Below are 25,486 nucleotides of genomic sequence, written 5' to 3'. Positions count from 1 at the left end.
CCCACTCTGGTATTCTATGCCTCGGCCAATAAAGGCAAGTATTCCGTATGCCTTCTTACTCACCTTATCCACCAGGTCTGCTACTTTGTGATCTGTGGACCTGCACGCCAAGGTCCCTTTGTTCCTCTACACGTCTCAGTGCCCTATCATTTAATGTGTATTCCCTTTCCTTGTTAGCCCTCCCCAAATGCACTACCTCACACTTCTCCGGGTTAAATTCCATTTGCCACTGTTCTGCCCACCTGACCGATTGATTGATATCTTCCTGCAGTCCGCAGCTTTCTTATCAACCACGCAGCTGATTTTAGTATCATCTGCAAAGTTCTTAAATCATACCATGATTATCTGTGTGTGGAGGCAGAAGATCTGGGTATGGTTCTTGATGAATACTTTGCGTCTGTTTTCACAAAAGAGGGGCGATGCAAATACTGCTATCGAGGAGGAATGTGAAAAATTAGATGAAATAATGAAAGAGGAGGTATTAAGGGGTTTAGCAGCTTTGAAAGTGGATAAGTCCCCAGGCCCGGATGAAATGTAACCCAGGTTGTTAAGCGAACCAAAAGAAGAAATAGCAGAGGCTTTGACCATCATTGACTTCTCTGGCTTCAGGACTGCTAATGTGGCACCTTTGTTTAACCTCAGCCTAACCTCAGTAGTGGGAAAATTATTGGAAAAAATCCTGAAAGACAGGATAAATCTTCATTTAGAAAGACACAGATTAATCAAGGACAGTCAGCACGGGTTTGTTAAAGGAAGGTCCTGTCTGACTAACTTAATTTAATTTTTCGAGGAGGTAACCAGAAGGGTCGATGAGGGCAGTGCGTATGATGTAGTGTATATGGACTTTAGCAAAGCTTTTGATAAGGTCCCACATGGCAGACTGGTCATGAAAGTAAAAGCCCATGGAATCCAGGGCAAAGTGGCAAGTTGGATCCAAAATTGGCTCAGAGGCAGGGTAATGGTTGATGGGTGCTTTTGTGACTGGAAGGATGTTTCCAGTGGGGTTCCGCAGGGCTCAGTGCTGGGTCACTTGCTTTTTGTGGTATACATCAATGATCTAGACTTGAATATTGGGAGGGGGAGGAGAGACAACCAACTGTACCACACTGACTCAAAGAACAAGGTCATATAAGCTTCTGAAATCTCAATGTTGAGCGCTTATCAGCAATATACGAAACAAACTAGACGCAACAGATCCAATAGACTAGTTATTTGAGACTATTAGCTCATCAGTTAGACTAAGTTTTGTCTAAACCATGCATACTTTACATCAATCTTCCATATTAAGCACATCAACTTCTAGTAAGTAGAGCCTGTCGATGCAGAGTTAGTGATATGCTTGAACTGGTTTTGCAACCTTATATTAATTCTACTGCTTAATAATATCTCCCTCAGTACCTTGTGTACTATTACTATTTAACATTAAGATGCTACTAATTGTAATTTCCTCAGTGGGTTAATAAAGAAATGTTAGTTCATGATTTCATGGTGTGACTTCCTGATGGCTTTGGCAAGAATAGATTTGTTCATTCACTCAGTATCCTACACGTATCCTCCTGGTGGTTGGTAGTGTAAACGTTAACATAATCTGGACCAGATGGTGAGCCAGTTCAGCGAGCCAAATTCAGGCATCTGCAGTAATTCCCTAAATAAGATATGGTGAATTTCCAGACTCTACTTTGTCAAGAAGTTACGGTAAAGGGGTTAGATTCATCTGGAACCGTTTGAGATAGAAATATAAAAAATAGGTGGAGTAGGCCATTCGGCCCTTCGAGCCTGCACCACCATTCAATAAGATCATGGCTGATCATTCCTTCAGTACCCCTTTCCAGCTTTCTCTCCATACCCCTTGATCCCTTTAGCCGTAAGGGCCATATCTAACTCCCTCTTGAATATATCCAACGAACTGGCATCAACAATCCTCTGCGATAGAGAATTCCACAGGTTAACAACTCTGAGTGAAGAAGTTTCTTCTCATCTCGGTCCTAAATGGCTTACCCCTTATCCTTAGACTGTGTCCCCTGGTTCTGGACTTCCCCAACATCGGGAACATTCTTCCTGCATCTAACCTGTCCAATCCCGTCAGTATTTTATATGTTCTATGCGATCCCCTCTCATTCTTCTAAACTCCAGTGAATACAGGCCCAGTCGATCCAGTCTCTCCTCATAGGTCAGTCTTGTCATCCCAGGAATCAGTCTGGTGAACCTTCGCTGCACTCCCTCAATAGCAAGAATGTCCTTCCTCAGAGTAGGAGACCAAAACTGAACACAATATTCCAGGTGAGGCCTCACCAAGGCCCTGTACAACTGCAGTAAGAACTCCCGGCTCCTATACTCAAATCCGCTAGCTATGAAAGCCAACATGCCATTTGCCTTCTTCACCGCCTGCTGTACCTGCATGCCAACTTTTAATGACTGATGTACCATGACACCCAGGTCTCGTTGCACCTCCCCTTTTCCTAATCTGCTGCCGTTCAGATAATATTCTGCCCTCGTGTTTTTGCCACCAAAGTGGATAACCTCACATTTATCCACATTATATGCATCTGCCATGCATTTGCCCACTCACCTAACCTGTCCAAGTCACCCTGCAGCCTCTTAGCATCCTTCTCACAGCTCACACCGCCACCCAGTTTAGTGTCATCTGCAAACTTGGAGATATTACACTCAATTCCTTCATCTAAATCATTGATGTATATTGTAAATAGCTGGGGGCCCAGCACTGAGCACTGCGGCACCCCACTAGTCACTGCCTGCCATTCTGAAAAGGACCTGTTTATCCCCACTCTCTGCTTCCTGTCTGCCAACCAGTTCTCTATCTACGTCAATACATTACCCCCAATACCATGTGTTTTAATATTGCACGCCAATCTCTTGTGTGGGACCTAGTAAAAAGCCTTTTGAAAGTCCAAATACACCACATCCACTGGTTCTCCCTTGTCCACTCTACTAGTTAGATCCTCAAAAAATTCTAGAAGATTTGTCAAGCATGATTTCCCTTTCAAAATCCATGCTGACTTGGACCGATCCTGTCACTGCTTTCCAAATGCGCTGCTATTTCATCTTTAATAATTGATTCCAACATTTTCCCCACCACTGATGTCAGGCTAACCGGTTTTCTCTGTTTTCTCTCCCTCCTTTTTTAAAAGGTGGTGTTACATTAGCTACCCTCCAGACAATAGGAACTGATCCAGAGTCGATAGACTACTGGAAAATGATCACCAATGCATCCACTATTTCTAGGGCCACTTCCTTAAGTACTCTGGGATGCAGACTATCAGACCCCAGGGATTTATCGGCCTCAATCCCAGCAATTTTCCGAACACAATTTCCTGACTAATAAGGATTTCCTTCAGTTCCTCCTTCTCACTAGACCCCCGGTCCCCTCGTATTAAACGTATGGTCCATCACGCCTCTCAGGTGGATGTAAAAGATCCCATGGCACTCTCTGACCTGCCCAACAGTTATCCCTCAACCAATTCCACAAACAAAGACTAACTGGCCATTTATCTCTCTGCTGCTTGTGGGACCCAACTGTGTGCAAATTGGCTAATGCATTTACACACACATCAGTGACTGCATTGTAATAAATTGACTAAAGCACGTTGGGACATCCTAAGGACATGAAAGGCTCTATATAATTGCAAATTTCTTCTTTTTGATTAATATTGCTTCCAGGGTTTATTGGTTTATTAATCCCAATGGTCTTACAGTAGGGAATGCACAAATTAACAGTATTCGCAGAGGGAGAGAAAGAACACCAAGGGGAAACTCAAGAAAGCAACATAACAGAAATAGGGGTGAGACAGGGCACACAGTGCACAGGAGTGGGACAGACAAAGAGAAAGTGCACGAGGGATACAAGATCCAAACATAATTAGTAGAGGACATAGTGAGAAACTGTGAGCAGTATGCAGGAAACAGAATCAAAGGCAGACTTACACAAAGGGAGGGAGGAAGAGAGTCCAAGACTCTCAATTCAAAAATCGCAACTCAAATTAGCTATCAAATTAGTTTAGCGCTAAATTCTTGTGTCACTTTTGCTTAATTCAAACTGCTGCATAATTCAATTATTTAGTGTAAAAAAATGAATTATCTGGAGCAGACTGTAACCTAATTTCAATCAGAGGCATCTTTTAAAATTTCTGTCTCTCACTGAAGTAGGTTACTGTACCAGGTCCGATAGCACCTGAGAAAAATGTCCCAAGCTGCTTCAATGTTAAATGGTGCTATATAAATATTGAGGTAGTTATGCGATTGACAAGCACTCATCTGATCTGCACAGTTTAAAATTAGAGGTAGGATTATATTGGTGGTAAGCGGAGCCGACAACTTCCTTTACATTCCAGCAGGCTGCAAAGGCAGAACACTGGGACTATAAAACATACCGATTGAAATGAAAGCTTCATGGTACAATGCTCGTGTCGAGCTCGAATTGATTGTGAGCAGTGTCCCAGGTGAGTCAGAGGTTGCTCACACTTCTACAGGAGATGGGGAGGGAGAGCATATGAATGGCATAATATTCAGGCCTTGTAAGAGAACTCCTGAAAGACGATGAAGTTAGCGAATCCATTTTGAAACTTGGCATTGTTTTACCAACCCTCGACTGTACTAAGTTGGCAAGTTCCTGTTTTACTTTGAGAAGCCTGACAGAGTGGTATGGAGCGACCATAACTAAGCACGTAACTTGTGTAATATTGCAGCAAAGCATACATACTGGCTTTCATATTAAAAACCACTTCACACAAAATTCTACATTTTATACTGTATATGGTTTTGTATTTTTGTACAAAAACAGGTTTTAAATCCCCAAAACAGTTTCCTGTTGTTCTTATGTCTCTTATCACATGGAAAGTGGGGTTGGAGTTCAGGGGCTAACAAACAGCATGTCTGGTCATCAATCAGAAAACTTCCTGGAACTTACCTGCGATAAACGTCAGTTACCTCGGATACAGTTCAAGGTTGTTTTGAAGTTGTTAAACAGAACAAATTCAGTTAGCTCAGATTCAAACTAAAGGAGCAGACCTCTGACAAAATGTCTTCTAGGGATTATAACCACAAGCAGTTTATGCAGAAATGTTTAGTTTTTCAGATTGCTTATATTATACATGTTAGTTTTACTTGTATATTTTAATGGGGGGGGGGGGGGGGTTCAATAAGATGTCTCAAACCAACTACACATTTTGGGAGTAATTTGACTGGTTTAGGGCCTCCTTTGATTTATTGGTAGGCATTGTCGACTGCCTATTAACAGTTATTTAGTCTTCATCATTGGTGGTTTGCTGCTTGATTTTCGAGGAGGTAACCAGGAGGGTCGATGAGGGTAGTGCGTACAATGTAGTGTATATGGACTTTAGCAAAGCTTTTGATAAGGTCCCACACGGCAGACTGGTCACGAAGGTAAAAGCCCATGGGATACAGGGCAAAGTGATAAGTTGGATCCAAAATTGGCTCAGAGGTAGGAAGCAAAGGGTAATGGTTGATGGATGTTTTAGTGACTGGAAGGATGTTTCCAATTGGGTTCCGCAGGGCTCAGTAATGGGTCCCTTGCTTTTTGTGGTATATAGCAATGATCTAGATTTGAATATAGGGAATATGATTAAGAAGTTTACAGATGAGACTAAAATTGGCTGTGTGGTTGATAATGAAGAGGAAAGTCATGGACTGCAGGAGGATATTAATCTACTGGTCATTGGGCAGAACAGTGACAAATGGAATTTAATTCGGAGAAGTGTGAGGTAATAAGGAAAGGGTATACACATTAAACGGTAGGTCACTTAGAAGTGCAGATGAACAAAGGGACCTTGGAGTGATAGTTCTGATCGCCGTATTATAGGAAGGACATGATTACACTGGAGAGGGTGCAGAGATTTATGAGGATGCTGCCTGGAATGGAGAATCTTAGCTGTGAGGACAGATTGGATAGGCTGGGTTTGTTTTCCTTGGAGCAGAGGAAGCTGAGGGGAGGCTTCATTGGGGTGTATAAAATGTTGAGGGACCTGGATATAGTGGATAGCAAGGGCCTATTTCCTTTGGTGGAGGGGTCAATTACAAGGGGGCATAGGTTTAAGGTGGTTGGTGGAAGGTTTAGAGGGGATTTGAGGGGAAGCTTCTTCACGCAGAGGGTTGTGGGGGTCTGGAACTCACTACCTGGAAAGGTGGTAGAGGCAGAAACCCCCACCACATTTAAAAGGTGCTTGGATGGGCACCTGAAGTGTTGTAACCTGCAGGGTTACGGACCTAGAGCTGGTAAGTGGGACTGAATGGATAACCTCTTGTTGGCTGGCACAGATACGATGGTATGTACTTCAGGGATTATAATACGGCCAGAGTGGTCTCCTGGACTAGTTTCGATCGCCTGGATGGGTTGGAGAGGAAGTTTCCCAGATTTTTTTCCCCCAATTGGCCTAGGTTTTTATCTGTTTTTTGGCCTCTCCCAGGAGATCGTATGGCTCTGGGTAGGGTAGAGTGTAGAACGTTTCAGTGCAAGGAGTAACGCAGTTGTGTGGGGTGGACTAGTCGGGCCAGATGCTCTTTACCTGTCCGCCATTATTCATTGGTTTATATGTAACAGTCAGGGCTGCTGACTGAGGACCGCGTGGCTCTTTGTCGGCCGGCACGGATGGGCCAAAATGGCCTCCTTCTGCGCTGTAGATTTCTATGTTTCTGTGGTTGTGATTAGTTATTGATTTATGAAAATTAAATTTGAGAAAATGGGACAGCCAAAGAGTGATGGACAAACAGAAAGTCGGTCGGTGCATGCTGACTTTACATTACATGTCCCATGGTGTTGCTCAGTGAGTCAAGTGATAGAATCATAGAATAGTTCAGCACAGGAGGTGGCAATTTGGCACAGCCTGTCTGCACCAGCTCTTTGGAAGAGCAATCCGGTTAGTCCCACTCCCCCGCTCTTTCCCCAAATCCCTGCAATTTTTTCTCCTTCAAGTATTTATCCAATTCCCCTTTGAAAGCTACTATTGAATCTGCCTCCACCACCCCATCAGGCAGAGCATTCCAAATCCTAACCACTCGCTGCGTAAAAAAAGGTTTCCTCGTGTCGCCTCTGGTTCTTTTGCCAGTCACCTTAAATCTGTGCCCTCTGGTTATCGAATCTTCAACCACTGGAAACAGTTTCTCTTTATTTGCTATATCTAAACCCTTTTAAACACCTCTATCAAATCTCCTCAGCCTTCTCTGCTCCAAGGAGAACAACCCCAGCTTCTCCAGTCTCTCCACCTGACTGTAATCCCTCATCCCTGGAACCATTGTAGTAAATCACTTGTTCTGTACCCTCTCCAAAGCCTTCATGTCCTTCCCTAAAGTGTGGTGCCCAGAATTGGACACAATACTCTAGCAGGGGTCAAATTAGTGTTTAATAAAGGTTCACCATAACTTCCTGGCTTTTGTACTCTATGTCTCTATTTATAAACCCCAGGATCCCATATGCTTTGTTAACCTGTCCTGCCACCTTCAAAGATTTGAGCACAAACACTTCCAGGTCTCTCACTTCTTGCACCCTCTTTAAAATTGTACAATTTAGCTTGTATTATCTCTCCTCATTCTTCATACCAAAATCTATCACCTCACACTTTTCATCTGCCATGTGTCCACCCTTTCCACCAACCTGTCATCTTTAAGTCTATTCCATGTCATCTGCAAATTTCGAAATTGTGCCCTGTACCCACAATGCAAGTCATTAATGTACATCAGAAACAGCAGTGGCCTTAGTACTGAACCTTGGGGAACACCAGTGTATACCTTCCCTGAAATCCGATAAACCAACATTCACCACAACTCTCTGTATTCTATCCCTCAGTAAATGCTGTATCCATGCTGCTATTGCCTCTTCTATGCAATGGGCTAACAAGATTATGTGGTACTTTATCAAACCACTTTTAAAAGTCCATATACACATCAACTGCACTGTTCTCATCCACCCTGTTATCTCATCACAAAACTCAATCAAGTTAGTTAAACACAATTTGCCCTTAACAAGGCCATACTGGCTCCCAAATATTAGTCCAGGTGGCTATTCATTTTCTCCCAAATTATTGTTTCTGTAAGCTTCTCCACCACCGATGTTAAACTGACTGGCCTGTAATATTGTAAATAACATTCTCCCTTTTTTGAACAAGAATGTAACATTTATGGTGAGTGGCTGTTTTTCAGACTGGAGGATGGTACACAGTGGCGTTCCCCAGGGTTCAGTACTGCTGTTTTTGATATACATTAATGACTTGGACTTGGGTGCCAGGGCACAATTTCAAAACTTGCAGATGACAAATCTTGGAAGTGTAATAAACAGTGAGGAAGATAGTAATAGACTTCACATATGCGGTCTTATAATGAGGGGATTACATTGCGTTTATAAATAATGAAGCAAGCATGATGAGACACACCGGTTTGTGGTGACTAAGTCAATAAAACCGTATATTTATTGCAAGGTAATGTGGGATTTTACCAGTGTTTTGGAGATCAAATCCTGAGATGGTCCATTATCCAGAAAGGGCGGAAATCAGTGGCGTTGTTTATTACATGTTTCTTTACCAATGTACTCACCTTTTTCTGTCTCACTGTTTTGAAAGTAGGTAATCATTACCACGTTGGAGGTAGGTACCTGGGATTTAGCAGTATGGGGTGGGGGTGGGAAAGGGTGCAGTGGGCTTAGCCATGGAGGGGTGGGCTCCTGACATTTGGCAGCATGGAGGCAGTAGTGCTGGGATTTGGCAGTGTATTCCTGAGCAGGGGGCCAGCGGTGGAACGGGTAGTATCACTGAGTTTAGCGAGGATTTCCAAAGGGTCGGCAGCACTTGGTTGGAAGGGTTTAGTAGTGCTGGAGATATAAGAAATTTAAAATTTAGTAGCATTGCAGGAGAGTTTGGGGTTTGGGTGCAGGGGTGGTTCCTGGAAAGCGGCAACTCTGGGGGGGTCTCAAGGTGCAACAACTTGGTAACCAGGGGTCCAGCACTGAAGTGACAGGTGTTCAGACTTGCCATCATGGGGGAGATGGGGAGTGATGTCAGAGTCTGGCAACATTCTGTGTTGTGCAGGATCCTCAGCCCTTACACAACAACATAGGTAATAGGAGTCATCGGCCATTTGGCCCATCGAGCCTGCTCTGCCATTTAATAAGATCCTGGCTGATCTGATCTTGGGCTTCCCTACCCGCTCCCCATAATCCTTTACTCCCTTATTCAAAAATCTGTTTATCTCCACCTTAAATATATTCAATGACCCAGCCTCCACAGCTCTCTGGGGCAGAGAATTCCACAGATTTACGACCCTCAAAAAAGAAATTCCTCCTCATCTCAGTTCTAAATGGGCGACCCCTTATTGTCCCCTAGTTCTAGATTCCCCCACGAGTGGAAACATCCTCTCCGCATCTACCTTGTCGAGCCCCCTCAGTATCTGAACGAAATTGAACGAGCACAATGAAGCATCAACAAAATTTGAAGTTTCCCCCCACCCCCATCACATTTCCAAAACAAAGATGTCACCTAAGTACTGTCATTCAGTTGTGAAGCAATGCATAGATCCAGATAGCTCTGTTTTTCTTAAAAGCCACTGAGATAAACATAATTTAGAGCTAATGTATGTTGTTAGTAAAGCTGTACACAGCTCATTTTGTGGCCATGGAAATAAAATAAGCATTTAAAGGAACATCTTCATAAATATACCTGTGGGAATCGAATGGTAGTCAGTTAGCTGTAATTAAATATTGGTATGAATCAATTATTTGAGATATCAGTCCTGTATCACTTGCCTGCTTTCCACCAAAATCCTCATCTGCACAGTCTTCGGTCTCACCATCCTCAGCTCGGAGCCCTAAAGATCAAAGCAAACATGTAAACCACATGGCAATTACATTTTTATCTTCCAGGAGAAAGCATGCCTTTTTGTGGACTGGACTGTTGTCAGCTGGGCTCAATTGCAGCCCATACTGATCAGATCAAAGTATCCTCTGCATCCAGTTACAAGGGACTCAAGGATGGCCAATGTGGGTAAAGGAAATGCCACTCTCTCCTCGACTTGGGCCAGTTTACAGGGAGGTGCTATCGATACAAACAAGGTCCTTGAAGTAAAAACATCCCATTTTCTAGCAATGATACCTCAGTTCAACAAGCAAACACAAAAATACACCAAAGTAAAAAATTTTATATTTGCATCTTGGAAATGTCTATTTTTCCTACCTTTTCCCATCCTCTTTGAAGTTCTATTGGTTGGGGTCTCTGGGCCGATTGAAATTTCATCAGGGTTTCCTCCTTCCTCTTGTATCACCTGAAGACAGGAATCCAGTCATTAGCATGGGTTAAAGTCAGAATCGTATCATACTTTGGAAACTAACAGGTCAGCTGCACCTGATAATGGTTGCAGGTGATAGATTTCAGCAGTGCCACAGGTAGGAAAATGTGCACAACAGATCATCTAAAATGGGAAGAGGCTCAAAGAGAGCATGAGAATAGATCAGCAGCTAACAAAAAAGGGAACCCAAAAGTCTTTTATAAAACTCATAGTAAAAAGGTAGTCGAAGGAAGGGTGGGGCCAAGGGACCAAAAAGATCTTCTTGTGGAGGCAGAGAGCATGGCTGAGGTACAAAATGAGTACTTTCCACATGTCTTCACTAGAGAAGAGGATGCTGCCAGTGTTGCAGTAAAAAAAAACTTACATTTATTTAGCGCCTTTCAGGACCACCGGATGTCCCAAAGTGCTTTACAGCCAAAGTACTTCTTGTTGTCATCACTGTTATAATGTAGGAAACGCAGCACGTTCCCACAAACAGCAATGTGATAATGACCAGACAATCTGCTTTTATTTTGTGAAGTTGGTTGAGGGATAAATATTGGCTAAGACACCGGGGATAACTCCCCTGCTTTTCTTTGAAATAGTGCCATGGAATATTTTACGACTACCTGAGGTGGCAGTGGATGGGGCCTTGATTTAACGTCTCTCCCGAAAGATGGGACAGTAAAGGAGGTGGCAGTAGCGATATTGGGTAGGATAAAAATGGGTAAAGAGGATGTACGTAAAAGGTTGGCAATCCATAAAGTACAAAAGTCACCAGCCGGATGGGGTGCATTCTACTTTACTGAGGGAAGTAAGGGTGGAAATTGCAGAGGCTCTAGCCACAATCTTCCAATCCTCCTCAGATATGGGAGTGGTGCCAGAGGACTGGAAATGTTACATCACTGTTTAAAAAAGGGGAGGGGGATAAACCCAGCAATTACAGACCAGTCAGCCGAATGTGGGGAAACTTTGAGACAATAATTCAAGACCAAATTAATTGGCATTTGAGCTAATTAATGAAAGCCAGCATAGTTTTGTTAAAGGCAAATCATGTTTGATTAATTAATCGAGTCCTTTGATGAAGTAACGGAGAGAGTTGATGAGGGTAGTGCAGTGGATGTTGTGTACATGGACTTTCAAAAGGCAACTGGTAAAATACCACATAATAGACCGGTCAACAAAATTAAAGCCCATGGGATTAAAGTGGCAGCGTGGATACAAAACCGGTTAAGGGACAGAAAGCAGAGTAGCGATGACCGGTTGTTTTTCAGACTGAAGGGAAGTGTGCAGTGGTGCCCCCCCAGGGGTCAGTATTAGAATCACTGCTCTTTTCAATACATATTAAGACCTAGACTTGGGTATGCAGAACATTTCAAAGTTTGCAGATGATACGAAATTTGGAAATGTAGTAAACAATGAGGATAGTAATAGACTTCAGCAGAGCATAGACAGACTGGTCATTAAGTCATCCTCGACTCTGAAGGACTGCCTAAGAGGAGACTGGTAAAATGGACAGACACAGGGCAGATGCAATTTAACGCAGCCTGTGAGTGATACATTTTGGTTGAATGAATGATGAGAGGTAATATGAACTAAATGGTACAATTTTAAAGAGGGTGCAGGAACAGCGAGACCTGGGGGTATATGTACACAAATCTTTGAAGGTAGCAGAACAAGTTCAAAAAGCTGTTAAAAAAGCACATGGGATCCTTGGCATTATTACTAGAGGAACAGAGTACAACAGCAAGGAGGTTATGGTAAACTTTTATAAACACTGGTTTGGCCTCTTCTGGAGTACTGTATTCAATTCCAGGCACCACACTTTAGGAAGGATGTCAACGCCTTGGAGAGGGTGCAGAAGAGATTTACTGGAATGGTACCAGGGCTGCAGGACTTCAGTTATGTGGAGAGACTGGAGAAGCTGGGGTTGTTCTCCTTAGAGCAGAGTTCAAGAGGAGATTTGATGGAGGTGTTCAAAATAATGAATGGTTTTGTAGAGTAACTGTTTCCAGTGACAGAAGGTTCAATAACCAAAGGGCACAGATTGAAGGTGATCGGCAAAGCAACCAGAGGCAACAATGTGGAAACATTTTCTTTTGCAAATTGATATTGTTGTGATCTGGAAGGCACTGTCTGAAAGGGTGGTGGAAGTAGATTCGATAGCAACATTCAAGGTAAGCACTTGAAGGGAAAACATTTACAGGGTTATGGGGAAAAGAAGAGAACGGGATGAATTGAATAGCTCTACCAAAGAGCCGACACAAGCTCAACAGGCCGAATGGCTGTCTGCTGTGCTGTATCATTTCATGATTCTGCAAACATTGGTGAGAGTGCAGGGTATATCTACTACAGACCTACAGAAATCCCTGCAAATTAAAAATTACTGATTCTCAATAGTCCAGCATTCCATTATCAATAATGATCCCCATGTAATCTAACAGTGGGCAAAAAGTTGTATGCCTGTAATTAAAGTACTGTAGGAAATAGCCCTACCCTCAAATATTCAACTGAAAAATAAAGCCACGGACCATCTATCAATTTTGAAAGTATCCATCATATTTCACCGCATCACAAGCAAGATAGTCATTCAGAGTAATCTCTTGGAGCCAGAAATGTACAAGCACCTTGCATTGTTAACCTCCTTCACCAAATATAAACTGTGATTTGCCTCAAGCTGCATTCTCAGTAATTTGACTTTGCGGCTTTGAAACACTTTATTGGAATACATTTAGAGCTGCATGGTTTAATCCTCTTGTCCTGATCAAACACCATTTCATTCAATTTAACATGACCAATAGATATCTACTCATAGGCGGTCCCTCGAACGAGGATGGCTTGCTTCCATGAAGAACCCGCTGTTCCAGTCCTGAACTCCAATTGAGTGGGTGGAAGATACCTGTGAGTGGATTTTTTTTAACCTGTGGTGACCGTTGCACACCAGCCACCACATGGGCTTGACAGAGCTAGGTCTTGGTCCAATGGCAAGGGTTATCCAAGGATTGACTGGAGACCTGCTCTGCTGCACGGACCTAGCGCCCACACATATCGCAGTGTTGGCTGGCCCGTGCACTCGGCTTTTCTGGGTCCCGTACCCTCATCTGTCGCACCTCCGCCACAAACACTCGCCGCTCCTCCGCCCCGACCTTCCCACTCCTCTGTACCTGGGCCCTGCCGATGTTGCTGCCCACGCTCCAAAACGGCGAACAGGGTTTTGATGACTTCACCCATCTCAAAATCTTTGGAGCAGCTCGCGCTGGAGGTTGAAGTGGTATGCCCCTCCAGCTCTTTTATAGCCCGATCTGCGGAGCTGTTCTCTCGAAGATCAGGGGGCCACGATGGCTACTAGTTTACTTCAAAAACGCAAGAGCTGGCTGACCTCCTGATAAAGATTGCAGCTTTTTGGCCATTCGAAAACTGTGGCATGGTTACACGGGCCTGGGGTTTCCACTCGATCATGCTGGGTTTTTGGCCGTAATTTCCCCGATACCAGCATAACTGGCGCAGATCGCGGAATTTTTAAACCGCAAATTGCGTTCAGTGCAGTGCAACTAGAGTTTCCGCCACTTTTGTTTTAAAAACATCGTGCTCGGAGCAGTCCTGCCCACAAAACTGACCATGCCCCCCAGGGTGAATTCCACTAATTGCATTCGTTTGCAAGGCTTCGAGAAGGCTCCAAAAATTCAACTGGAACTTTTGGGCGAAAGGGAATGTTTAAAAATGTACTAAGGAACTCATTAATGTACCCATGCAAATCGCACTTGGCTGAGAAATCTGAAGGGCCCTTAATCCTGCTGTCTGGCTGGAGAAAGTTTCATGTTAACACTTTGGAGCATCACTGATTTATTGATGCTGGGATTTTCTGATCGATTTAATAGGCCACTGTAATGTCTAAGCTTGTAATGTTTGTAGCTCCACACTGTGGATGTGGGCGTATTGTGCACTGCAACTACAGAGTTAATAATAAACAGAACCAGGCATGTCCCAGAGGCTTCCAACAGAGCTGCCTGCCACGTTAGGAGCTGTGTGTGCTGTGCTCTGAATATATCACATTTGACGACGAAGATGGGATTTTTCGGATGATTTAAAGCTGAAATTTTGTTGGTGAAGGATTCAGCCGGCCGACAGAGTCTTTGGAAGCTTCTGTCTTTGGAAAAAGCTACGAAATCCGAGGTAAAATACAGCACACTGTGAACAGCTAGAAATTAAAAATGGCAGCACCCGCAGGTGTAATGGGACATTTGGGTGAACATAGACACGAACGGGAACATTTTAAAGCGTATGTGGATCGGCTAGAAATGTATTTCACTGCAAATAACATAATCGAAGTTCCAGACAATGCAGTCCAGAATCAGGCAATACTGGAACGGAAGCAAGCGATCTTATTGGAGGCGGGTCTGGCATTGTACGAAACCCTTGTAAATCTGCTTGTGCCTGACGAGCCAAAGGACACAACGCTTAGAGATTTTAACGAAGCTGGAGCAGCACTATAACCCCAAACCATTAGAAATTGCTGAAAGCTATCATTTCGGGATTCGGAATCAAAAGTCTGATGAAAGTATCAGTGATTACATCATAGCATTAAAAAAAGCTATCAATTCACTGTAATTTCGGAAACTTTCAAAACTGAGCCTTATGGGATCATTTTGTTTGTAGGATGAAAAATGATGCGATAAGAAAGTTATTGACGACAGATGACTTGACTTTTGAGATTGCTTGTCAGACAGCGAGGTCGATGGGCATGGCCGATCAATATTCCCGAGAATTTCATAATAATTGCGGTCATCAGTCAACCGAGGTAAATCGCCTGCAGGTTCAAAATAAAAGGCGGTGGGGGCCCAAAGTCTCAGAAACTGGAAACTCAGAGTGGCAAAGTCGCGCTACAAGTGCCTGGGACAACACATTGCTCAAAGTTGTCCACACGTGAAGGTAGAGTGTTTCTTCTGCAGAAAGTCTGGGCATTTTACGAAGGCATGCCGACTGAAGGGTAAACCAGCTTTCAAAGCTATGAGTCCAGCATTCAAAGCTATGAGTAGCAATCCCAAGAGACTTCATAGCATGGAACAACAACAGCAGTACATGGAGATGTTAGAGTTACACGTCATCAGGAGCACGAGGTTAACGGACAGCGATTCGGAAAGTATCAAAATCCACATAGCTGTTGCGGGATTCAAGATACCAATGGAAATCAACACGGGTGCATCCGTGAGTGTAGTACCGGAGTCAATGTACCTCGACAAATTGCGTGATTCCCAATTGGAGAAATCCAAGATGGAACTGCGAGGCTACTCGGGAGAGAAAATTCCTGTGGTAGGTCGTATCACCGTACCCATGAAATATAAAGATCAATTTCAGAACTTGCCTCTAATAGTAGTGAAGGGAGACAAGCCTGCCTTACTGGGAAGAAATTGGTTGGGATCACTGAAGCTAGATTGGAGTGAGATTTTCCGTGTGGAAGCAAGATTTGCATCAACGGATGAGGTTATCAAGAAGTATCCGAAGGTGTTCTGCGAAACGGGCAGTCCGATCCAAGGCTTCAAGGCGAGTGTCAGGGTACAGAAGGACGCTAGATCGGTTTACTACAAGCCACGTTCCATACCATATGCACACAAGGAGAAAGTTGAGCAAGAACTCAAAAGACTAGAGAGTGAGAACATTATTTGTAAGATAGATCGATGTAATTGGGCTACACCCATTATTGTTGTACCTAAGTCCGATGGTACGGTAAGATTGCGTGGTGATTATAAAGTAACCGTAAACCAGGTTCTAGAGGGTAATGTCCACAATACATTACCGAATATAGAATTTGTTCACAACACTGACAGATGGTCAGATCTTCTCAAAACTGGATCTTATGAATGCCTACTTACAACTTGAACGAGATGAGGAGTCCAAGTCATGTTTGACTATAAATACTCATCAAGCCTATATCAATTTAATAGGCTACCGTTTGGAGTGTCTTCCACCCCTGCCACATTCCAGGGGGTAATGAACCAGATTTTGCAAGGTATTGAAGAGATAGTATATTATTTGGACGACATATTAATTTCAGCACCAAATAAGCAAATTCATAACATATTGAATGAAGTCCTCAAATGGCTAGAGAAGCAGAGTACAAGTGTCTGCTCGTAAGAGTGAGTTATTTAAAAACTCAGTGGAGTACTTAGGGTACAGAGTAGACAAACATGGTTTACATCCAACCATGGAAAAATTGGATGCAATTAGAAATGCACCCACTCCCAGGAATGTCACTGAACTTCGTTCATTCTTGGGTCTTTTGAACTATTATGGGAAGTTCCTACCAAATTTGGCTACAGTATTACATCCACTAAATGAACTCTTGAAAAAACAGGTCCATTGGAAGTGGTGAAAAGAATGCGATACAACATTCAAGGAGTGTAAGAGTAAATTGGTAGAGAGCACCATATTAGTTCACTATGACATATCTATGGAGATTAAGCTAGCATGTGATGCCTCTCCGTATGGAGTTGGGGCAGTAATCTCTCATGTACTAGTTAGTGGGGAGGAGAGACAAACTGCTTTTGCTTCACGCACTCAGTGCCAGTGAGAGTAATTATGCGCAAATTGAAAGGGAAGCTTTGGCATTAATTTTTGGGGTCAAGAAGTTTCACAAATACTTGTATGGTCATAAGTTTACCATCGTTATGGACCATAAACCCCTAACAGCAATCCTCCATCCAAAGTCCCCAGTTCCAACATTAGCTGCAGCCCGAATGCAGAGATGGGCTTTGATTTTGTCAGCATATACAGACGATCAGCTGATCACAGTAATGCTGATGCAATGTCTAGATTGCCTGCCCCATCACAAGTTACACCAGATAGGGAAGAAGTGTTTTATTTTTCATACATTGATGAACTGCCAGTCACAGCTGAAGAGATTGGTAGTGCAACCAAACCTGACCCAGTGATGTCAAAGGTGTATGAGTAAATTGCAAATGGATGGCCAAACCAGGTAACAGACAAAGATATTCATCCATTCTTCATTCGAAGGAATGAATTATCAGTCGATAAAGATTGTATCATGTGGGATGCAAGAGTGGTTATACCAAATAAATTTAGGTCCAAATTATTAGGAGACCTCCATGACCAGCACCTGGGAACGTGCTTGACCAAGAGTTTTGCACGCAGTTACTTATGGTGGCCAGATCTTGATAAAGATATAGAGTACATCGTGAGTCAGTGTACAACATGTCAATCGGTAAGCAAGCAACCACCATCAGTACCATTACAGCCATGGAAATGGCCTCCCAGGGTGTGGCAAGGCTACATATTGATTTTGCGGAGCTAGGACAACAATTGTTCATTGTGGTTGATAGCCATTCGAAGTGGGTCAAGGTGTTTCCAATGTGGAAAATAACAAGTAAAACATTGGACATTTTACAAAGATTATGTTCTTAATTTGGCCTCCCAGAAGAAATTGTTTCAGATAATGGACCACAATTTCTTTCAGAAGAATTTGCACAATTCACGAGCAAAAATGGTGTGAAACATACCAAGGTTCCACCATACCACCCTGCTTCGAATGGTGCAGCAGAGCGAATTGTACAAATTGTAAAATGTGCCCTCATCAAACAAATGTTAGATCCAAATCCAAGGAAACGACAGTTGTCATTGAATCACAAATTGGCTAATTTTTTGATTACATATCGTAATACTCCTCATACAACTACCGGTAGAACACCAGCAGAGCAGTTTCTCAAACGACAGCCACGAATCAGATTCTTGTTGTTAAAACCAAATTTGGCACAGTCCGTAGAAGAGATACAATTAAGACAGAAAGAGAATCATGATAGAGGTAGAGTAAAAGAGAGAAGTGTGAAATTAAACCAGAAGGTGAGAGTGAAGAACCATCACCATAAATGGGTAAAGTGGTTACCAGGAAGAGTGAAGATAATGTGATCCTCGCACATATTGGTAAAGATGTTTGAAAATGGACAGGTGAGGTTTGATCAGATTGAATATATTTTACCTACAGAAATGGAAGGAGTTGAAGGTGGGGATGATTCAATTATTTCTGACTCATTAGATAGTTTTGATACACCAGTACCAAATTCTACATCCAAGCTACTGGAAACAAATCCAGGAGAAAATCAGAATGAAAGTCTGAGTCCGAGTCAGGAAAACAAAGAGCCTGAAGTTAGAGCGAGTTCAAATGAAAATCAAGTAAATTCCGTGGAGGAAAACGTTCCTCAGGATGAGCCTCGAATGAGTTTAGATTTGACACCATGTTCTGTTCGAGAGCGAAGGTATCCTCTTCGAAACAGAAAACAAGTGGTAAATTTGTAAATATGGAAAAAAAAAAGTCTATATCCTGTTATGTATAAACATGCAAGTTATGTATGTTTGTTATAATAACTTCTTCATTAAGGAGGGAGAAGTGTAATGTCTGTAGCTCCACACTGTGGATGTAGACGTATTGTGTACTGCAACTACAGAGTTAATCATTAAACAGAACCAGGCATGTTCCGGAGGCTTCCGACAGAGCTGCCTGCCATGTTAGAAGCTGTGTGTGCTGTGCTCTGTGAATATATCACAGCCACCTTCTGCGCATTTCATTTCTTCCCCTCCACCACCGCTGCTCCCAATTATTTTATGGAACTCCATTGACTATACAACCCTATTAATCAATCACAAAATCCCAGCTCCAAAGTGTAAACATGAAACTTTCTCCAGCCAGACAGCAGCATAAAAGGCCCTTCAGATTTCTCAGCCAAGTGTGATTTGCGTGGTCCCACTTGTCTCAAAGACTTGCGTTTCGAGAGCACCTTTTATGACCTCAGGACATCCCGAAGCAGTTTACAGCCAATGAAGTACATTTCGGTACAGTCACTGTTGTAGAGTATTAAACGGGCATCACTTTGCACACAGCAAACTCCCAACTTTGAGTATCACCCCTCTTCTGTCCATTCTCATCCCTTCCTCCTGCTGCCCGTCCTCACCCTTCGCTCCTCTAGCCCCGCCCCCTCCAGCCTCTCTTCTGCCCATTAGGCCTTCCCTTCTGCAGTCCCTCCCCTGCACATTCTGGCACCTCCCTCGTCTAGCACTCCAATTCCCCCTCACCAGACTCTCACTCTCCCCCACACACTCACCACACTCTCACTCTCTCCCGCCCCTCCCACACACTCTCCCGCCCCTCCCACACTCTCTCTCTCTCTCCCCCTCCCACACTCTCTCTCTCTCCCCCTCCCACACTCTCTCTCTCTCCCCCTCCCACACTCTCTCTCTCCCCCCTCCCACACTCTCTCTCTCTCCCCCTCCCACTCTCTCTCTCTCTCCCCCTCCCACACTCTCTCTCTCTCTCCCCCTCCCACACTCTCTCTCTCCCCCTCCCACACTCTCTCTCTCTCCCCCTCCCACACTCTCTCTCTCTCCCCCTCCCACACTCTCTCTCTCTCTCCCCCTCCCACTCTCTCTCTCTCCCCCTCCCACACTCTCTCTCTCTCCCCCTCCCACACTCTCTCTCTCTCCCCCTCCCACACTCTCTCTCTCTCCCCCTCCCACACTCTCTCTCTCTCCCCCTCCCACACTCTCTCTCTCTCCCCCTCCCACACTCTCTCTCTCTCCCCCTCCCACACTCTCTCTCTCTCCCCCTCCCACACTCTCTCTCTCTCTCCCCTCCCACACTCTCTCTCTCTCCCCCTCCCACACTCTCTCTCCCCTCCCACACTCTCTCTCTCTCCCCTCCCACACTCTCTCTCTCTCTCCCCCTCCCACACTCTCTCTCTCTCCCCCTCCCACACTCTCTCTCTCTCCCCCTCCCACACTCTCTCTCTCTCCCCCTCCCACTCTCTCTCTCTCTCTCCCCTCCCACACTCACACTCTCCCCCCTCCACACTCACACTCTCCCCCCCTCCCACACTCACACTCTCCCCCCCTCCCACACTCACACTCTCCCCCCTCCCACACTCTCCCCCCTCCCACACTCTCCCCCCCTCCCACACTCTCCCCCCCTCCCACACTCACACTCCCCCCCTCCCACACTCACACCCCCCTCCCACACTCACACCCCCCTCCCACCCCCCTCCCACACTCCCCCCTCCCACTCACACTCTCCCCCCCTCCCCCCCTCCCCCCCTCCCACTCTCCCCCCCCCTCCCACACTCACTCTCCCCCCCCCTCCCACACTCACTCTCCCCCCCCCCCCTCCCACACTCACTCTCCCCCCCCTCCCACACTCACTCTCCCCCCCCTCCCACACTCACTCTCCCCCCCCTCCCACACTCACTTCCCCCCTCCCACACTCACTCTCCCCCCTCCCACACTCACTCTCCCCCCCTCCCACACTCACTCTCCCCCCCTCCCACACTCACACTCTCCACCCCTCCCACACTCACACTCTCCCCCCCTCCCACACTCACACTCTCCCCCCCTCCCACACCCTCCCCCCCCTCCCACTCTCCCCCCCTCCCACACCCTCCCCCCCCTCCCACACTCTCCCCCCCTCCCACTCACACTCTCCCCCCTCTCCCCCTCACACTCTCCCCCCTCTCCCCCTCACACTCTCCCCCCCTCCCACACTCTCCCCCCTCCCCCCCTCCCACACTCACACTCTCTCCCCCCCCTCCCACACTCACACTCTCTCCCCCCCCTCCCACACTCACTCTTCCCCCCCCTCCCACACTCACTCTTCCCCCCCTCCCACACTCACTCTCCCCCCCCTCCCACACTCTCCCCCCCTCCCACACTCTCCCCCCCCTCCCCCACACTCTCCCCCCCCTCCCACTCTCCCCCCCCCTCCCACTCTCCCCCCCTCCCACTCTCCCCCCTCCCACTCTCCCCCCCTCCCACTCTCCCCCCTCCCACTCTCCCCCCCTCCCACTCTCTCCCCCCCCTCCCACTCTCTCCCCCCCCTCCCACTCTCTCCCCCCCTCCCACTCTCTCCCCCCCCTCCCACTCTCTCCCCCCCCTCCCACACTCACTCTCTCCCCCCCCTCCCACACTCACTCTCCCCCCCTCCCACACTCACTCTCCCCCCCCTCCCACACTCACTCTCCCCCCCCTCCCACACTCACTCTCCCCCCCCTCCCACACTCACTCTCCCCCCCCTCCCACACTCACTCTCCCCCCCCTCCCACACTCACTCTCCCCCCCCTCCCACACTCACTCTCCCCCCCCTCCCACACTCACTCTCCCCCCCTCCCACACTCACTCTCCCCCCCCTCCCACACTCACTCTCCCCCCCCTCCCACACTCACTCTCCCCCCCCTCCCACACTCACTCTCCCCCCCCTCCCACACTCTCTCCCCCTCCCACACACACTCTCCCCCTCCCACACACTCTCACTCTCCCCCTCCCACACACTCTCCCCCTCCCACACACTCTCACTCTCCCCCTCCCACACACACACTCTCCCCCCCCTCCCACACACTCTCTCTCTCCCCCTCCCACACACACACTCTCTCCCCCTCCCACACACACACTCTCCCCCCCTCCCACACACACACTCTCCCCCCCTCCCACACACACACTCTCCCCCCTCCCACACTCTCTCTCTCCCCCCCACTCTCTCTCTCCCCCCCCACACTCTCTCTCCCCCCCCACACTCTCGCTCTCTCTCCCCCTCCCGACACTCTCTCCCTCCCCCCACCCCCACCCTCTCTCTCCACCTCCCCACCCTCTCTCTCCACCTCCCCACCCTCTCTCTCCACCCTCTCTCTCCACCCTCCCCACCACACACTCTCTCTCTCCCCTCCCCCACACACCCCAGGCCTTCCCTCACCTGCCGCAGCCGCTCCATTAGAGCGCTTTTGTTGCCGGCGGTGTCGAGATTTCTCTTTTTCAGTTCCGCTTTCAAGTCCACCACTCTGAGCTCGGCGAGTTTGCGCAGGCCGCCCTCGACAGCGGGCACCGCAGCACCATTCTCCTCCGCCATTACAGCCGCTCGCTCTCCGCGAAACACCGGGCTCAAAGCGCCACAAAATGGCGCCTTCCCTCCGTTGCCACTGCGCATGCTCTGTGCGAGCCCGCCGGCAGTGCATGCGCCGCGCCAGCCCGCCTGCACTGCGCATGCGCCAAGCCAGCCTGCCGGCACTACACATGCGCACGCCCGCCACCACTGCGCATGTGCTAACCACACAAGTCCCCAAAGAGGGCGGGGCCTTGTACTGTGCATCTTAGCAGCATCTCATTGTATTCAAAGTTAAACGACTTTAAATTCCACAATGTCAAACCCAGAAAACCCTCCCTGTCTGCACGTGACAAGGGATCCAAGTACATAAATCATAGTGGTCAGGTACTAACAATTTAAAGGGCCGATGGAATGTTGGTCTTCATCTCAAGGAGGCTGAAGTATAAGGGGGTGAAGTTATTTTACAGTTTATATAAAGCTCTGGTTGGACCACATCTGGGGTAACAGCGTTCAGTTCTAGGCCCCGCACCTCAGGAAGCATATCTTGGCCTTGGAGGGAATGCTGTGCAGATTCACCAGAATGATACCGGGGCTAAAAGGATTAAATTATGAGGACAGGCTGCTTAGACTAGGCTTGTTTATAGAAGATTAAGGGGTGATCTAATTGAGGTGTTTAAGATAATTAAAGGATTTAACAGGATCGATAGAGAAAACTATTCCCTCTGGTGGAGGAGTCCAGAACAAGGGCATAACCTTAAATTTAGAGCTGGGCCGTTCAGGGGTGACGTCAAAAAGCACTTCTTCACACAACACCGACAAATCCCCTGGACCTGACGGCCTACATCCGAGGGTTCTAAAAGAGGTGGCTGCAGAGATAGTGGATGTATTGGTTTTGATATTTCAAAATTCCCTAGATTCGAGAATGGTCCCAGCGGATTGGAAGGTAGTAAATTGAACACCGCTATTCGAGAAAAGGGCGAGAAGAAAACAGGGAACTACAGGCCAGTTAGCCTGACATCAGTCATCGGGGAAATGCTGGAATCCATTGTAAAGGAAGTGGTATCAGGGCACTTAAAAAACCATAACATGATTAAGCAGAGTCAATGTGGTTTTATGAAAGGGAAATCATATTTGACAAATTTATTAGAGTTTTTTGAGGATGTAATTAGCAGTCTTCGGTTTGAACTGGAGACAGATCACAAGCCGCTCATTTCACTGTTCTCTGAAAACAAAGGTATCAATACCAATGCTTCATCCCACATCCAGAGGTGGGCGCTGACATTATCCGCTTATGATTATGTCATTCGCCATAGACCTGGCACCGAGAATTGTGCCGATGCTTTGAGCCGTCTGCCATTGCCCACACCGGAGGTGGAAATGTCACAACCGGCGGACCTATTGTTAGTTATGGATGCATTTGAAAGTGAAGGAATCCCTGTCACGGCTCAACAAGTTAAAACCTGGACCAGCCAGGACTCGATTTTATTGGTGGTGAAGAGTTGCATCCTCGTAGGTGATTGGTCTGCCATACCCAAGCAAATGTGCGAGGAGACCAAACCTTACATTCGTCGCAAAGACGAACTGTCTATTCAGTCGGATTGTATATCGTTGGGCAATCGTGTTGGTATACCCAAGAAAGGGGGAGAGAAATTTGTAGGTGAACTACATAGCATGCATCCTGGCATTATAATGATGAAAGCTGTTATGTATGCAACACCTTGTAACCAGCATTCTACCACCACCAGAGGGCGCATCTGTTGGAGTCCCAAGGGATCCCAGCATCCCTTGGGAGCACTGCATATAAGCAGGCCTCCTATGCTGTGCCAGCATTCTGGAGTCAGAATAAAGAGACTAAGGTCACACTTACTCAAGTCTACAGTACTCAGTCACATTGCTTTATGAGACATAACAACTGGCGACGAGTAATAGATAATGAACCATCACGTGAAAATGCAGAGAACTGTTGGTATCCTGGATAAATTCTAAGAAGGTGATGATTGGGAAGCCTTTGTGGAGCAACTCGACCAATACTTCATGGCCAACGAGCTGGAAGGGAATGAGAACGCTGCCAAATGAAGGGCGATCCTACTCAGCGTCTGCGGGGCAACAACCTATGGCCTCATGAAGAATCTTCTCGCTTCGGTGAAACCAACAACCAAATCGTATGAAGAACTGTGTACGCTGGTCCAGGAGCACCTAAATCCGAAGGAGAGCGTTCTGATGGCAAGGTATCGATTCTATACATGTCAATGGTCTGAAGGCCAGGAAGTGGCGAGCTACGTCGCCGAGCTAAGGCGCCTTGCAGGACATTGCGAATTCGATGGATTCCTGGAGCAAATGCGAAGAGAGTTTTTTGTGCTTGGCATTGGCCACGAGGTTATCCTTCGCAAACTATTGACTGTTGAAACACCGGACCTGAGCAAAGCCATAACGATAGCCCAGATATTTATGTCCACCAGCAATAACACCAAACAAATTTCGCAGCATAAAAATGCAGCGGCAAGTACTATACACAAAGTAACGTCGTTTTCAGGCAGGAATGCATATGGCAGAACGTACACGCCTGCAACTGCACGACCTCAGATGACTCAGAGTCCGCCATCAAACGTTAATGCGAGGCAATTAACACCTGTTGGCGCTGCGGAGGTGATCACCGAGCCCATCAATGCCGCTTCAAACACTATGCGTGTAAAGGCTGTGGAACAATTGGACACCTCCAGCGAATGTGCAGACGAGCTGCAAACCCTGCAAACCACCACGTTGCAGAGGAAGACCAATCCATGGCGGATCAAAATGAACTAGAGATTCAAACCGAGGAGTCAGAAATGTACGGGGTGCACACCTTCACCACGAAATGTCCACTGATCATGTTAAAAATTGAACTGAACAGAATTCCAGTATCCATGGAATTGGACACGGGTGTGAGTCAGTCGATCATGAGCAAAAAGGCCTTCGACAGACTGTGGTGCAACAAGACACACAGGCCCATGCTTAGGCCCATTCACACCAAGCTGAGAACTTACACTAAAGAGCTGATCCCTGTAATTGACAGTGCAGCAGTAAAAGTCTCCTATGATGGAGTGGTGCACGAACTCCCACTATGGATTGTACCAGGAAAGGGCCTCACACTGTTTGGCAGAAGCTGGCTGGAAAAAATCCGCTAGAACTGGGACGACACCCGAGCGCTTTCGACGTCGCCGCCTCATGTGCCCAGGTTCTGAGCAAGTTTCAGTCGTTGTTTGAGCCAGGCATCGGAAATTTCTATGGGGCGAAGGTGCAGATCCACTTGGTTCCCGGTACATGACCCATCCACCACAAGGCACGGGCGGTGCCATA

General features: G+C 46.5%; 1 protein-coding gene across 3 annotated transcripts in view; it reads right to left on the bottom strand.

Annotated features, from left to right (window-relative positions):
• The window catches only part of LOC139228726 (scaffold attachment factor B1-like), a 122,772-nt gene extending 100,530 nt beyond the window's left edge, over nt 1-22,242 (bottom strand). For all 3 annotated transcript variants that reach the window (XM_070860015.1, XM_070860016.1, XM_070860017.1), the window contains exons 1-3: nt 22,022-22,242; nt 10,191-10,278; nt 9,764-9,825 (exon numbers count right to left, since the gene is read on the bottom strand). In XM_070860015.1, the coding sequence (XP_070716116.1) occupies nt 9,764-9,825; nt 10,191-10,278; nt 22,022-22,174 (303 nt within the window). In that variant the 5' untranslated portion in view covers nt 22,175-22,242. The remainder of the gene's footprint in view (nt 1-9,763; nt 9,826-10,190; nt 10,279-22,021) is intronic.
• Nucleotides 22,243-25,486: the final 3,244 nt, after the last annotated feature.

Source organism: Pristiophorus japonicus, chromosome 18, assembly GCF_044704955.1.
Source record: "Pristiophorus japonicus isolate sPriJap1 chromosome 18, sPriJap1.hap1, whole genome shotgun sequence".
NCBI lineage: Eukaryota > Metazoa > Chordata > Chondrichthyes > Pristiophoridae > Pristiophorus > Pristiophorus japonicus.
Note: the sequence above shows the minus strand (reverse complement) of the source record. Positions and strands in the feature narration are given on the sequence as shown.